Below are 16,003 nucleotides of genomic sequence, written 5' to 3' on the forward strand. Positions count from 1 at the left end.
GTGATCTACTATTGCAGGGAACCTCTGTGGTCATAATTAAGATTAATTTTCATCTGTTGGTTGGTGATACCTCAGTTAAACGGGGCTTTTTATTTATGCCAAAGTCTTATTCATCCATATTTGCAATTCAAACTGCCCCATGCTATCACTCAGTTTTATGCCACTTGTTCTGAATGGTATAAAAAACTAAAGAAGGATTCATCGATCACGAAAGAGAACTTTCTGGCTGTGGCAGAGAGTTGTGTTGAAGAAAATGGATCTAAATCTCTGGAAAAACTCACTGGAAGCAATGTAGGTCAGCTGTTATTGTTGGAATTTAACTTAAATGCACTTTCATTCTTTATTTACATTATCATTGTATTTTGGTTAGCTAGCAAATTACCTGCCTTATTATCTTGGCTATTAATCCTCCGTTTTTATGAACAGTAGTTACTGTCTAGATTGCTTGAAAGAATTAAATCCTTAATTAAAGCCCACAATTTAATTATCAACGTGGCCTATATACAGCCCGACTGCAACGAGGGTGACCAGATTTTGGGAGAGATGCAAGAGATGGAATGCACACCTAAATGCGATGCATCTGAGTTAAACCAGGTTATATATGTTTCTTACTCTTTTGTATATTGCGTTTTCACGGGCATATTATTCATACAGTCGAATCCCAACTAACTTGAGATTGAGACATAATTGATTATTGAATAGATGATTGAGGACAAGACAACTTATAATTTTTCTCTATCCATTTGTCCTTCATGAACCAATAAAAAGTTGTCAGCATCCCTAATGATTAACACATCCCATGGTATTTATTGCAGGTGGGATGTATGGATGAAGACGTACTTCAGATTGAGAACAAAACAAGTTCAGCTATACAGGTTAATAGTAAACCAGCCATTCCAGCAAAACTCCCAGAAACTTCTTCTTCTCTACAACTATTCAGACAAGGTGGACATGTGAAATATGTGAAGTGACTGTTTCCTCTGAGCTGACGCTACGGTACCATCTTCGCGGGAAAAGACACAGGGCCGAGGCTAAGCTATGATGTACTTTCTGTAACTTGAGGTGCTCTGGTGAGATTGACATGATTGCACATCTCAAGGGGAAGAAGTACCTAGCAAAGCTTCAAGAAAGTTTTGCTGATGCAGGAGCTTCTTAGGCTATTTGGGTTTTGGTTTACATTAAGGCATGACATTATCAATCTAGTATATGGATTTAGTATAGTGTAAATTTTTAAGCCATCAGTGTAATATAACCTGCAGTAGTAGGTTATTGCAGTATTTTCGAAGTTACCGTAGCAAACTGAGTTTGCTATGAGAGTTACCTTTTATCATTGGTCAACTTAGCCTGACCCTGATGGTATAAAAAATTACCTTTTGTCCTATTTCAACTTAACCTGATGGTGTAAAAACTCTATTCACTATCAGGTTATCAAACTTTGTGTTAATTCAGCTTTTTGTCTTTCCTAGTTCTGTTTTTATCATAGTATCAACCTTTTTGCTTAATGAACAGAAACGTTGTAGAGGGACTTCAGCTATGCTGGAAACCATTGAAATGTTCTAGTTCATAAATCTCAAAATACCTACCAGTTGGTCACTAATTTCAACTCCATGGCAATTTTTGAGAGTATTATGCGACTTGCGGAGATTTTCTTTTTGGTAACAATGAATTTAGGCCAACTTGCACGCATCTTCGATTCGATTGGGTATCTATATCCCACTAGTATATGTAATGGAACAGTTTTTTTGTCTCTGCCACAGAAGGTTATTTATATACTCGTATTTAAACTCTTGCAGCAGAGCACAAAGTAAATAGAAATGTTATAATAGGTATTTCGGATATTCCCTTTATAAGAGCATCACACACACACACAAACAAAAAGGGAGAGGAGGCGGTGAGGAGAGGGAAACAGAGTACCTTTAACATGAGGAAATAAAATCTGGTAATGAAAAATAACGCGGCAGACATAAGAGCTACATGAAAGGGCAACTTGTGAAAAGTTCTTTATTTTATTTATTCTCTAAAGAGGGGTATCCGGAAGTTCATGAATACATTTTTTAGGACTACTAAAGAAATTGGCATTGCTAGAGACTAGAGAGACTCCAGAGGCACCTGGCAAATCCTTCCATTGCTGTGTTATTGTCTTGATCTGCGTGTAAAACTGAACTCTAGCCTTGCCTAAAATGTATCCGAAACAATAAAATGAAGCGGTATTGGAATAAAGACTAGGATGAATATCTTTGTTCCTTACTATAGAAGAACTATATGATCAATCAGCACAAATACAGTAAGGATCTCCTTTGTGAATTTCGTTGTGCTGATGTGAAACCTATTCTCATTCCTCTTGATCCCTATGAGAAGTTGGAAGCTAAACTTCCTCCAACACACTAACCTTGTATTATTTGTTCAGTTCAACACCTCAGTTAGTTTTAGTCTCTCCCAAGGTGCCTCACATGCTAGTTGGGCTTCATGTCCTTAGATATCTGCGCAATGACCAGTGGCGGAGTCAGGATTTTAACTAAGGGGGTTCAAAAATATAAAGAAGTAGACAAACGAAGAATTCAAAAGGATTCAACATCTATTATATACACATAAAAAATAATTTTCACCTTGTATATATAGTGTAATTTTTTGCCGAAGGGGATTCGGATGAACCCCTCGGCCCTTACTGGCTCCGCCCCTGGCAATGACCATGCACAGGACATCTTATATGTCGAGCAACAATGCTGATTTCTCCTTGCAGGCCTCATGCCGATTCTAACTGGGCAGCTTGTCCCATTTCCAGATTATCCGTGACTGGTTATTATGTGGGACGTTCTCCTATTTCTTGAAAGTCCAAAAAGCTACCTACTTAGCGGTGGGCGTTCGGGCCATCGGATTGGATATAAAATTTTCGGTTTGGATATTCAGTTTTCGGATTGAAGAAATTACAATCTAAATCCAATCCAAATAAGTTCGGATTGGATTGGATATTTTAAGTTCGGTTTCGGATTATTCGACTTGGATATTTCAGATTTTCGGATTTGACTCTTGAGACTTAAGGCAAACTTATTAGGAACGAAATTCATGTGTTAGTTCCACGAGTTAAATCTAAATCTTAATTGCTCGATAAAAAAGCCTGCCGGTTCAAATTAGGATTAACAAATCCAAGTCATGTCCAACATAGTAAATCCATACCAAATAAAAGCATTTTGGAAAAGTGAAAATGAATAAAATAAAATCTAAGTAGTCATCAAAAAATAACAAACAACTCGTAAGTGGGTGACACTAACGTGAGACTTTTGAGACTTGAGAAGCAAGAAAACCCTATATTATATTTGATTTAGTAGAGAATTGTATATTGAATTTAATATTTTAATGGATAGGGCCTTAGGTACTAATCTATTGGACCTTTAGAAACTAGATTTATTAGAACTGGGCACATATGATATAGGTAGGTCTAGATAAAGCGTATAAAAATTTCGAATTTTCGGATATCCAAAAATTCATACTACTAAATCCATATCCAATCCGAAATCCATAAATGTTAAAAATAAAATCCGAAGTCCAATCCATAATTTAAATATCCAAACCAAATATTTAAAAGTTCGGATTTCGGGTTGGCCCAAATTGTGCCCACCCCTAAACCTACTGTATTTTTGTTCTTCTTCTGAGGCTGTGTACAGGGCTTCGAGGAAGGTTGTTGATGAGGTTGTTTGGCTTCTCAGGCTCTTGGCTGATTTTGGTTTAACTGTCACTCCTCTTGTGCCTCTTTTATGTGATAGCCAGGTAGCTCTTCCTATGTGGATATAAATTTCTTTTAATTAACGTAAGTTTTTTAACTGGTCTCATTCTTGTTGGAATTTTATTTAAATATAAATATAAATATAAATTAATTAAAGTGTTTTAAAAGAAAATGTGTCTTGTAATGAAAGGGTGTGTCCTTTCATTATCCAACGTAACTTTTTCTTTCTTCTCAGACAAAACCTTTTTCTTCTACAACAAAATCCTGCACTTCAAAACCAGAAAAGTTGTTGCTTTCCTAAGACGGATTTTTTTGTTGTTCCCCAAATTCTTCAAAACCTTATAAGTACTTACTCCCTCCGTCTCAAAATATTTGTCGTTCTTAATAAAAATACTTGTCTCAAAATATTTGTCGTTTTATTTAATCAAAGACAGAATCAAGTAACTTTTTTCCATTTTACCCTAGTATTAATTAGCAACATTTAAGAGGTTTTCACCATTGATGGAGTAGATATTTATTGAGGAGAGATTACATGAAATATGTCAAGAGGGTAAAATAGTCAAAATGCTACCCTTATAAATGCTTTCTTAAGGGGCGTGCAAATGAAAAATGCGACAAATATTTTGAGACGGAGGGAGTACAAAACATGCCTAGTAGTAATAGTTTTTCCTTCCACATGACCACATCGTAGTAACATATTTATTTATGAGAAAAGACATCATTTCCCCGGAACTTGGCGGCAAAACTCACTTTAGCAACTAAACTTAATGGTAATTATTTACCCCCTAAACAACAGCGATAATTATTTACCCCGCTTAACGGGTGACATGGCAAGAAAGTGTACTTTCAATCTCTCTTAAAAGCGCGTGGGAGGAAAAAATAAACACTAAAAGTGATCCCAAGCTATGAGATGTCATCTTCTAATTGGATGATATATTAAGATTTTCTTAATATTTTATTTTCTATTTTAAATTAACTTTTTCCTTTTCTTTCTTATTCTTTTCCTTCTCTTTTGCGTTCTACTTCAACAGTTCCCACTATTTTTTCTTCTTCTTTGTTTCTTTGTATATAGATTTAATTTATGGGTTTGATTTGACACAAATAAAGAGATTAAATTTGTTGAGTTAACAAACCCAGCTCAAATTCGACCCAAGTGAAACAGATCATTCAAATGCGTAAAGTTGACATTTGCATAAAATTGACATTTGCTTTGTTCTTTGTGTTGGTTTCTCTCTAGTGTTGTTCGGGTTTTGTTATTAAGCTCTAGTTACTTTAATTTCTTATTACATATTCAAGGAACAATCTTTCTGAAATTACAATTCTTGTCTTCCTAAAGAAAATATTATTGTTATCAATTGAATGCACCCACCGCCTTTGTACGAAGGGGCGGGACGGGTACGCTACTATTGTTATTTGTGTTAACAATAACAATGACAATTGTTATTGTTATTCAAACGGTGGATTTGGAATTATGGGTTGCATTGTCTGTTGAATTCATACTTATGTTAATTGTTGTTAATTTGTAAAGCGAGATTAAGCATGTGAGTTGGAACATTATCGCATAAGAAGATTAAAATGCAAGCTCGATACGAGGCATACTTTCTTAGAAATGCAAAATTTGAATATCTTGGAGGGCGGACTTTTAGTTATATTTAGTTATGCGGATCGAGACTTTTTAGTTGTGTTTAACTAAAAGTGCTGAGGGATTTCTTTAGTTATGTTTAGTTATGCGGTCCGGCGGATTTTTAGTTGTGTTTAACTAAAAGTACGCCGGAGAAACGATTTTTAGATTATGTTTAGTTATGCTGTCTGTTCTCATATCGTTTCTTATATTCTTGTATTGTACGGTTATTAGTATTAGGAAAACTTAATACATTGATACAGTGGTGATTTTCGAGGTTCGAAGGGAGTTGAGTATTTTGGAAAGGAAAGCATCATTTGATAGAGGAAATAACAAAAGAAAATATGAAAATGCGAGGAGTTAGCGAGATATCCTTGAATGCTTATTGCTTGGGTTGCTTGTCTCAAGTGAATTCATACTTATGTTAATTGTTGTTAATTTGTAAAGCGAGATTAAGCATGTGAGTTGGAACATTATCTGCATAAGAAGATTAAAATGCAAGCTCGATCCGAGGCATACTTTCTTAGAAATGCAAAATTTCGAATATCTTTGGAGGGGCGGACTTTTAGTTATATTTAGTTATGCGGATCCGCGGACTTTTAGTTGTGTTTAACTAAAAGTACGCCGGAGAAAGCGAACTTTTAGTTATGTTTAGTTATGCGGTAAACGACTTTTAGTTGTGTTTAACTAAAAAGTACGAGGAGGCGTACTTTTAGTTATGTTTAGTTATGCTGTCTGCTCTCATATCGTTTCTTATATTCTTTTTGTATTGTCCGGTTATTAGTATTAGGAAAACTTAATACATTGATACGTGGTGATTTTCGAGTTCAAGAGGAGTTGAGTATTTTGGAAAGGAAAGCATCATGATAGAGGAAATAACAAAAGAAAATATGAAAATGCGGGGAGTTAGCCGAGATATCCTTGAATGCTTATTGCTTGGGTTGCTTGTCTCGTTTGAATTCATACTTATGTTAATTGTTGTTAATTTGTAAGCGAGATTAAGCATGTGAGTTGGAACATTATGCATAAGAAGATTAAAATGCAAGCTCGATCCGAGGCATACTTTCTTAGAAATGCAAAATTTCGAATATCTTTGGAGGGAGACTTTTAGTTATATTTAGTTATGCGGATCCACGGACTTTTAGTTGTGTTTAACTAAAAGTCGCCGGAGGGGCAGACTTTTAGTTATGTTTAGTTATGCGGTCCCGAGACTTTTAGTTGTGTTTAACTAAAAAGTACGCGGAGGGGAAAGCGTACTTTTAGTTATGTTTAGTTATATTCTTTCATATCGTTTCTTATATTCTTTGTATTGTACGGTTATTAGTATTAGGAAAACTTAATACATTGATACGCGGTGGTGATTTTCGTGTTCAAGAGGAGTTGAGTATTTTGGAAAGGAAAGCATCACGATAGAGGAAATAACAAAAGAAAATATGAAAATACGAGGGAGTTAGCGAGATATCCTTGAATGCTTATTGTTTGGCTCCTTCTACTCGAAAGTTAATTATTTATTAGATTAGCTCGTTGGTGGAGGAGAAATGAATCTACTCACTCCCTATACTTCCTAAAGAACAAATGTAATGGAAGGTGTACAATGAAACGTGCTTTCACCACAAGGATAGTTGTATTTGTTCTTTCGTGCCCGTTTATGGCATTGCTAAAGAAGACGGTTAATGTACTTGCCTACGATATCCTAATGAAATTGTGTGTATATGAAGGCTTCAACCCCAATCAATTTCTTGTTTGACACATGCGATGAAGTTCTGTGATGTAATACGGTGGACTTCGACTTCAATATGGTGGTGGTGGTGTTCTTCAATAAATGAAGAAATCACAATGCGGGGTGGGGGGTGGAGGGCGGAAGAAGGTGGGGCGGCGGCGGTGTTGGTGGCGGGGCGGCGGTGTTGGTGAGAATGAGGAGAAAGTAGAAGAAAGAGAAAATAATAAAAAAAGAAAAATAAAAAATGAAGAGTTGGTAATTTTTGACGTGGCAATGATGTGGCAATGACGTGGCGCGAGTGTAATACACTCAATCGGGTCCGAGCCGCTAAGGGGGGTAAATAATTATCGGTTAAGTTGTTTGGGGGGGTAAATAATTACCGAGTTAAGTTTAGTTGCTAAAGTGAGTTTTTCACAAGTTCAGGGGAAATGATGTCTTTTCTCTTTATTTATTGCTTAAAGGAGGGGATGCTAGACGGACAAAAATATTAAAGTTGGCTTGCTTCATTCTGAGATCATTGTGTTGTGTGTAGGATTAAGAAAATGAACGAACCACTATAATGACATGAGAGATGAGAATAAGTTTGGTTCCTGAAAGCATTGATTAACCTTCCGGATTCCCAGCTGGAGCAACAAGAACAAGATCCAACAACGACATACTCAGTGTAATTTCACAAGTAGGGTCTACGCAGACCTAACCCTTACCTCAACCGCATCACTTCAACGTCTAGTGGATGTACACCGTGAGATATTACTATCCCGAGACCACGAAAAAGAGCCATTATCTCATTATGGCTCATTCACTAGTGGTGCAAACGCTTGAGACCTTTAAGATTGAAGCTCCGAAAAATCGGTTTAGTCTATAGTAATTAGTTCTATATAGTTGTACGCTTATGAAATTTTCCTGATTTGCACGTATCCCTTGTGCATGGTTGAGAAGTGTATCTCACTTCGCCTCCAATAGTTGTCGCCCTCTTCAAATGTTACAAGTTTTATTTAACATGATATCTATCATCCTATTGAATGAGCGAGAATGTTCACCTCCAAAGAGCGTTCGGTTATTTACAGGCCTCTAAAGGAACCACGTCGAAAGCTTCTTAATGGTACTTAATTTAGACTAATGTTCTGATTTCTGTTTAGTATTGAGAATCTTTCTGCTTTGATTATACAAATGAAAAATTTAAGCCAGATCCAATAAAACCAGAGGCCGAGAAAGGGTTGAGACTTCGGAGTTAAGTTGCTGCTAAAAGATGGTCTGGTCACGTTTTTTAGGGGCTTCACATATGCTGAAAACTGTTGAAATGACTCTTTCTTTTGGTTTTGGTTTCTCACCCGGTGCCCGGTACTCGCATTGGAGCCCAACTTTATTGGAATTCGCGCCGCGTAGGGCCCCATTCGGGGGGAAGCGCTCCCTACCAAGGATTTTTTCATACCCAAGGCTCGGACCCAAGACCTCTGGTTAAGGTTAAGAGATGAGCAACCCCATCCACTGCACCACATCCTTTAGTGGTTGTTGAAACGACTCTTAATTTAAACATTTCCACACCATTTCTAGAATCACATCCCTTCTACCCACAGATGCTAACTCCAAGGGATGTTTTGAGAGAATTTATGTGTCTTGTGGAGGATATGGAAGTGTCGAGGGGTTTACAAATTGAGACACTGTTGCAGAAGAGCAACAGAAGTTATATTAGGCGTTTTGATTATTTCCCCTTATGAGGGCATCACACGCGCGCGCGCACATACAGGAAAAAAGAAAAAGAAAAAAGGGAATACAAACAAAAAGGCTGAGGGAAGTGGGGGGAAGTAAAATCTGGAAACAAAAAAGTAACACACGGGGGACAAGATTGAAACGCACAATTTGTGAAAATGTTCTTTTATTGCACTCTTATGAGGGTATTCTGAAGTTCATCAACACATATTTTATGACTTCTGAGAAGTTGGCATTGCTAGAGAGACACCAGAGCCACCTGGCAAATCCTTCCATTGCTGTGTTACTGTCTTGATTTGGGTGAAAAACTGAACTCCAGCCTTGCCTACAATGCATCCCAAACAATAACATGAAAACCAAGTTCTATTCCCTAAAGACTAGAATGAATATCTTTTTAACTTACCATAGAAATTGAGGTCACCAGCGAAGGAAGCCTTGGATCCGGTAAAGGAGAAGAATGGCAACGGAACTGGAATAGGAACATTGATACCGACCTTAAAAAGGAAGCAGAAACAAGAAGCAAGAATTTTATCAGGAAACAGGAACTCCAAACTTATAAGACAGATGTATTGTTTTATGGTATTAGACAACAGCTGAAATGGGATGTCAAATTATACATACAAGAAACTGATAGGTAGAAACAGTTGGCACAATTCTCTATTCCTAGTCATTTGTTTTTGAGACATTACTAACAACAAAACATACACTTCTATAAAGGCCATAAAACCGTTATAGATCTTACAAGGAAAACTTTGACACACATTTTCAAAATATAAAATGATGAATATCATCCATGAAGTCATGATTTTAAGTGAGGATTCAACACCATGTTTTTTCTCCAAACGTTACCAGGTTTATGCAGCAACAACATTTCATACCTGGCCTGCCTCGATATCTGTTTGGAACTTCCTCGCTGCTACACCAGATGTAGTAAAGATAGCAGCACCATTACCATACCTGCAAAAGCAGGATGACATTAGTATAGGACATTAACACACTTCAAAGAAAAATGAGATTCGAGGGTGAGGGGGGAAAGCAAAAGAACAGGGTACTTACTTATTCTGGTTAACAATGTTAATGGCCTCATCTAAGCTGTTGGCCTGAGAGCAGCAAAATAACAATTTTAGCTTAGTATATCACTTGATAGGTACAGGTGAGGCTACATGGTGGAATATTTAACAACTAACCTGCATGCAAATAAGAACTGGGCCAAATATCTCCTCCTGTAAAAGAACCCATATTCTGTATGGTTAATATGCCATAATCTGAAATTCAAGAGGGAGATTGAATAATGAAGGACGACTACCTTGTAACATTCCATATCAGGTGTGACACCAGACAAGATTGTGGGACCAACAAAATTGCCTTTTTCATATCCCGGGACCTATTAGGCATCAGGGTGAAACAAGTTAAACTTAAGTGACCACCTCATTTCATAATGAAGAACAGAAACCGCTACTCAATGCAATAGATTATGCTTTTATTTAAGTAGCTATTTGATGTAAGAGATCATGCATTTAGTTTGGCTCCCCAGTATCTCTTTGATGCAATCAGAAACAAAAAGTAGCTACTAGATGCAATCAGAAACAAAATTTAGAAGACGAACAGATATAACCCGATACCACAATATCTCTTCCATCAAGCAATAATTTGGCTCCATCATCGACACCGCTTTGAACCAATCGACATACTCGTTCTTTAGCCTATGGTTTCAAAAAAAGGATAAAAGCTGGTTGGTACAGAATCATACACATGGAAATTTGAAAGGAGCATGAGCCATTGAGTAACTTGTTTGTGCAATATTGAACCATGTACCCACCTGCTTGCTAATTACTGGACCAAGGTCCGCATCAGGTTCTATTTCAGCACTGACCTTCAGGGCTTTTGCACGTTCCAGCAGTTTTTCTTCCCTGCAAGATTAATGTAATGTCATGCATCACAAGTGTCAATAGTAAACTAAAAGATCTAAGCAAAGTGGAGTAATAATAAGCATGGTGAAATGTGTTACCAAGGTTTCGAGTCCCCAACAAAGACCACTGTGCTCAATGCCATGCATCTTTGTCCTGCTGCACCAAAACCAGCCCCCACTAAAGCATTTATCGTGGAATCTATGTTTGCATCAGGCATGACGACGCCATGGTTTTTGGCTCCCATATTGGACTGAAGGCGTTTTCAGTTGGTTAGTCATGTCTTTTAACCTCAATTGTACTAACAATGATGTTAAACATGTTTGCCACATTGGAAAATACAGGTGAGAGGAGAGTTGGTAATATTGCACTAACCTGAATACGTTTTCCTTTAGCTGATGCTCTAGAATATATATGCATACCAGCCTGAGGGGTAAGAGTAAAGCAAGGAATGCTCAATATACCACATGGTGAACAAGATGATTCAAAATAGATTATAAATCTATTGACAATCGATTTCATTTGAAAGAAGAAACCACGATTTCATTTATTGATGTATTAAACTTTAGTGTACACTTCACCATCCAACCCTGCCTTTGTGATGTGCCAAAACCTTATTGATGGCAAACAAATGAAAGTTATATGAGGCAATTACAAATGGGAGAGACTTGACCACCCAAATATAAAGCACAAAAACTAAGCATGAGACGACTACCGACTTTACAAATAAAATATGGAGAACCTAGATGTTTTTTTTCCCTATCTTTTGCTAAGATAATAATTTCGTTGGATTGCTGGGAAAATTTCACAGTATACAGGTGGGTGTTCAAAGGTAGAGTACCTACACAAAAATACGGTTCTCTACAAATGCCCCCCAATTATCTGTACCGCATTTAATTTCAAGGCAAGCTTTTCAATGCTTTCAGAATTATACTATCTTAAAACGCCGAGATGGTTATCTGCAAGTAAAGTTCTAAATCACTAACAAATTTCATTCGTGAGGTCCAGCAACATTCACAACTGTAACAACACCTTTCTGGGTAGAGATATAACTAAAACCTCCAAAATCAGAAAGTAGCTGCAGATCATTACTAGAAAAAAGTATAAAGAAAAAAGCAAAAACAAAAAGAAGAAGAAAGGAAACACCCACAAAATAATTATTACAAAGCAGTTCTTGATCCATCACTAGACAATATAACCAAACCAAGCTACAGAAGTCAGAACATAAAAACTTACGAAGTACAGATTTTTTTTTTTAGTCTTGAGAACACTGTACTACTTAATGTCCTCTATCTATAACTGCGCATAAAGTACCTAATTGTGGCTTATAAGTGTCAAGAAATCAATGCAGTACTCACTTGATTTGAGCCAACAAATGATATGGCTCTGATATCTTCATCATCACATATAGCATTAACAACGTCCTGCAAGACAGAGGTATCATGAAAATTCATTGAAACGCCATCAAGGCCCCCCCCACCACACACACACACACACACACACACACACACATATATATATATACTAATTCCAATAAGCCATGTTAAAAGCATATGGATGGGATGGGACGTGGCCAAGAAAATGCCTTCCTGGGAAGCATGGATTTTATTTTTTTATTTTTTATGTAGTGGGATAAAATGGAGATTCAATACATAGTTTTACACTTTAGTTTTACACTTTTACTCAATTGTAAGTATAGGATGAGAAGGCCAGATAGAATCCATACATTTAATGGACTAGAAACAAAGGGGCAGAAAAACATATCACTAGCAATTATAGGAAAAGACATACATGGGTTCCATGAACAATATTTAGAACACCATCAGGCAAACCAGCCTCCATTGCCAGCTCTGCCAACATCATGGAAGCCCCTGAAATCAAACGATGAAACAAAAATAAGTCAAATTCAGAAGACAACATGAGTGATAATCCTCTGTCCTAATTTATATGACACACTTTCCGTTTTAATCTGTCCCAAAAAGAATGTCAGCTTTCTATATTTAGAAACAATTTAACTTTTAAAATTCTCACTTTACCCGAAATGAAATGACCTATAGCACATAAATGTCAGGCTTGTTTTAGACCACAACTTTCAGAAGTCTTCATTGCTTTCCTAAACACCACGCCCGGTCAAATAGTGTCACATAAATTGGGACGGAGGGAGTAATATTTTAGACGGGTCCTTTTTTTTTTTTTTAAGGTTTAGTTCTATATAAGCTCTATTTTAAGTTATTAACAGTCTGCTTCACATAACTGGTATATGTAACCTCTGCCCCTAAATTTTGCAACATCTTATGCTCCAATAGTTGATAATTATCAAAACAGTTACCTGGATCCTTCTCTGAAGGTTTAAGAACGAAGGTGTTACCACAAGTAACTGCAACAGGAAACATCTGCACCAAATTCAGACACAAATTATATAAAGATGCTAATATTTTCTGAAACTTAAGCTTAACTCCCTTCCCATGTCCCTACCCACAAAAATAAACATAAAGATTGCCTGCAGAAAGGGAGACATATGAGATTACTAAGAAATGGTCCATAAAGCTGGGCATCTGATGACCAACAATAGCTCCATACTAATCACAGTACAAAATCTTTCTTGATAGAAAGAGTCCTAGTGTTGTTATGTGAAAATAAGACTGATTCCTCGAGCAAGTCAGAAGTCAAGGAGAAGACGACCAAGTTTGAATAGAGACTAAACTATAAAGAGATTTGAGAGATGCACTTAAAATGTAAGGAAAATATAAAAGGAGGAAAAAAAATGAACATGCTTACCCATAAGGGAATCATTGCAGGGAAGTTGAACGGACAAATCCCGGCACAAACACCTAGAGGTTCCCTTATGCTATAGGTATCAATTCCATTTGATACATTAGACACATACTCGCCCATCTGCAAAGTTGCCATTCCACATGCATGCTCCACAACCTCTTCACAAAACAGAAAAAAGAAATTCAATTTCACAGTCATCAAACAAAAGATATTTTTCCCCCAAGCCTAAGAAAGATGTTTTTTCCCCAAGCCTAAGTGAGTGAAGAACCAACCGAGACCGCGGAACACATCGCCTTGTGCATCTTTCAGTGTCTTTCCCTGTTCCGTAGTCACGTTCAAGGCAAGCTTATCCTAAAACAAACATAGGATAAATGAAGTAAACAAAGTTCACAACCAAAGAACTGCAGAAAGATACGGGAATTCAACAAAAACAAACCATGTTCTTCCTAATAAGCTCTTGGAATTTGAGCATGACTCGTTGTCGTGTGGTTATGGGTGTGTTCCTCCATGACGGGAAGGCTTCTTTGGCTGCAGAAACCGCAGAATTGAACTCCTTATCGGTGGTTAAAGGTATCTGAGAAACCACTTCTTGGGTTGCCTATGATCAAAACTCAAGCAATTAAAAACTTACCCTAACCAAAGAACACTATGCACCCAAAATATTAGCATTTTCGTGTAAAGATTGAAACTTTAACGCGATCCACTTACTGGGTTTATAACATCAATGAATTCTGATGCTTGTGAATCTACAAAGCTGCCACCAACTAAATTTGGAACTTTCTGATAAAAAAGATCAAGAAAGTCTTTAGTCCAAAATACTACTACTTCATAAAAAGCCTTGGGAGAGAAAAAAGATGCCTATTGATTGAACAAACATATTCTCTAAATAAAAAGTTATAAGAAAGAAAGCATCACTACACCAAGCCATTTTTCATAGGGAAAGTTAAACATTTCGCCAAATATACATATTTTGTACATATTTTTTATTATATACAAAAATATACATTTACCGGCTAATACAAAAATATACATTTATCGGCTATTATTTTGGTGGACATCTATTTATGTCAATTTCTCTTTTTCACATCTGAAAGCAGAAACTTTAACATCAATTAACCTTCCAGTTGCTTTATTATTTCATAATAATTGGAAAAAAAAAATCAAGAATGGTTGATGGGGTAAAGAAATACTGACTAGGGAAGTGCGATGCTTCCATGAGGATTCAGTAGCAACTGAGAAGTGACTATTAGAGAGAGCAAAAATCCCAGGTGTCAAAGATCTTACTTTCCTCACTGCAACAAACAAGATTAATGGATTATTATCAAAGATTAATATGAAGAATAATAAAAAGGGTATGCTATAAATTAGGGAAACCTGACCTCTATGAACTGAAAACTGCATCATTGTTCCGTGCTAAGTATATATTTTGTTCAAGATTAGTATGTAGAAGAGAAATTATAGTCTTTATTGATTCAAGAAAGTGTGTTTTAGAGATTATCCAATTGATGATGAAGATCGTAGTCAGTGATTAGGAGTTAGAAGTATTTTCTGTTACGACATTTATATTTTTGGTAATAAATAATTTTGGAAGCTATCGAGTTTGAAGATCAGCCACGTCACTGGTCACACTATTGTCGGGTATCTTTTTTCGTTTAAAAAGTATGAACCCCTTATTAAAATTGGACGAAAAGAAAAAGTTATTTCCAAGCTATCTCGTTTCGTTTTAAAATTTCATGTACTTGAAATATATTTTCAAGAATTAAAAATTTTGATTTAATATAATAAAGTATTTATTAACATCTTTTTAGAGACGTATATGGGGGAAATAAGTTATTCACGTAACTTTCTTAAGCACAAATTAAGCTACATAATTAAATGTTCTTCTTTTCTATATTTTCTTTCTTTTTTCCTCTTTTACTTTTTGTAAATGAGGACTTGTTCCTCATCCTCTTCACTTTCTCTACAGATCTGGCTATGTCGATGTGAATATTCATCTGAAATTTTCCATTATTTTCTTCTATATTCTACTTTCATAAGAGCCTAATTTTCTATTCTTCTTTCATAAAAGTCCTAGTTTTAGATAATAAACCACGAAATAAGACCAAAAAATGAACTCGAATGATAACATTCTCTGATCTTTATTACAATTACATTTTTAAGTGCAAAATTTGAAACTTTGAGAGAAAAAGATTATAGGTACCTTTGGAATGAGCACAAGAAGATGAAGAGCGAGAGCCATGAATTGCAATTGAAGAAGTTAATGCCAAAGCCATTTCTCAAACACGAATTTTTAATTCAAAGATTTTGCAAACAAAAAAGACGATTTTAGAAAAGACAGCGTCATTAAAAGCTAAAGTTTTTAACTATTTAATAAAAAAGTATATTAAAATTTAAAATGATATCTGAAAAGATAGAAAGGTTCAAATGACACGTGCAACGCCACCTAGCACTTCTTAAGTGTTTTAGGAGCGAGAACTACACACACCAATATATTTTTAGCTGAGGGAAGGGAAGATTTAATCCTTAAAAGTAATCCAAGGAATAACGAA

At 36.1% G+C, this 16,003-nt stretch overlaps 1 protein-coding gene across 3 annotated transcripts; it reads right to left on the bottom strand.

Moving 5' to 3' along the window:
* Window positions 1-2,011: 2,011 nt before the first annotated feature.
* On the bottom strand, window positions 2,012-15,782 carry LOC132064737 (methylmalonate-semialdehyde dehydrogenase [acylating], mitochondrial). Of its 3 annotated transcripts, none has more exons than XM_059457836.1 (19): window positions 15,655-15,782; window positions 14,649-14,746; window positions 14,163-14,234; window positions 13,891-14,052; window positions 13,727-13,805; window positions 13,458-13,612; window positions 13,009-13,072; window positions 12,471-12,550; window positions 12,038-12,103; window positions 11,055-11,105; window positions 10,781-10,932; window positions 10,592-10,682; window positions 10,395-10,475; window positions 10,079-10,156; window positions 9,960-9,995; window positions 9,829-9,872; window positions 9,651-9,729; window positions 9,176-9,266; window positions 2,012-2,175 (listed from the first exon to the last, which is right to left on the bottom strand). In XM_059457836.1, exons 1-19 carry the CDS (start codon window positions 15,725-15,727, stop codon window positions 2,018-2,020), a joined length of 1,710 nt encoding a protein of 569 aa, XP_059313819.1. In that variant the 5' UTR covers window positions 15,728-15,782; the 3' UTR covers window positions 2,012-2,017. The 3 variants fall into 3 exon arrangements, with proteins under 3 accessions (XP_059313819.1, XP_059313820.1, XP_059313821.1); XM_059457837.1 differs by lacking the exon at window positions 2,012-2,175 and adding an exon at window positions 8,922-9,097 and having other exon boundaries at window positions 15,655-15,776; XM_059457838.1 differs by lacking the exons at window positions 2,012-2,175; window positions 15,655-15,782 and adding exons at window positions 8,922-9,097; window positions 14,834-15,004.
* Window positions 15,783-16,003: the final 221 nt, after the last annotated feature.

This window comes from Lycium ferocissimum, chromosome 7 (assembly GCF_029784015.1).
Source record: "Lycium ferocissimum isolate CSIRO_LF1 chromosome 7, AGI_CSIRO_Lferr_CH_V1, whole genome shotgun sequence".
NCBI classification, from domain to species: Eukaryota; Viridiplantae; Streptophyta; class Magnoliopsida; order Solanales; family Solanaceae; genus Lycium; species Lycium ferocissimum.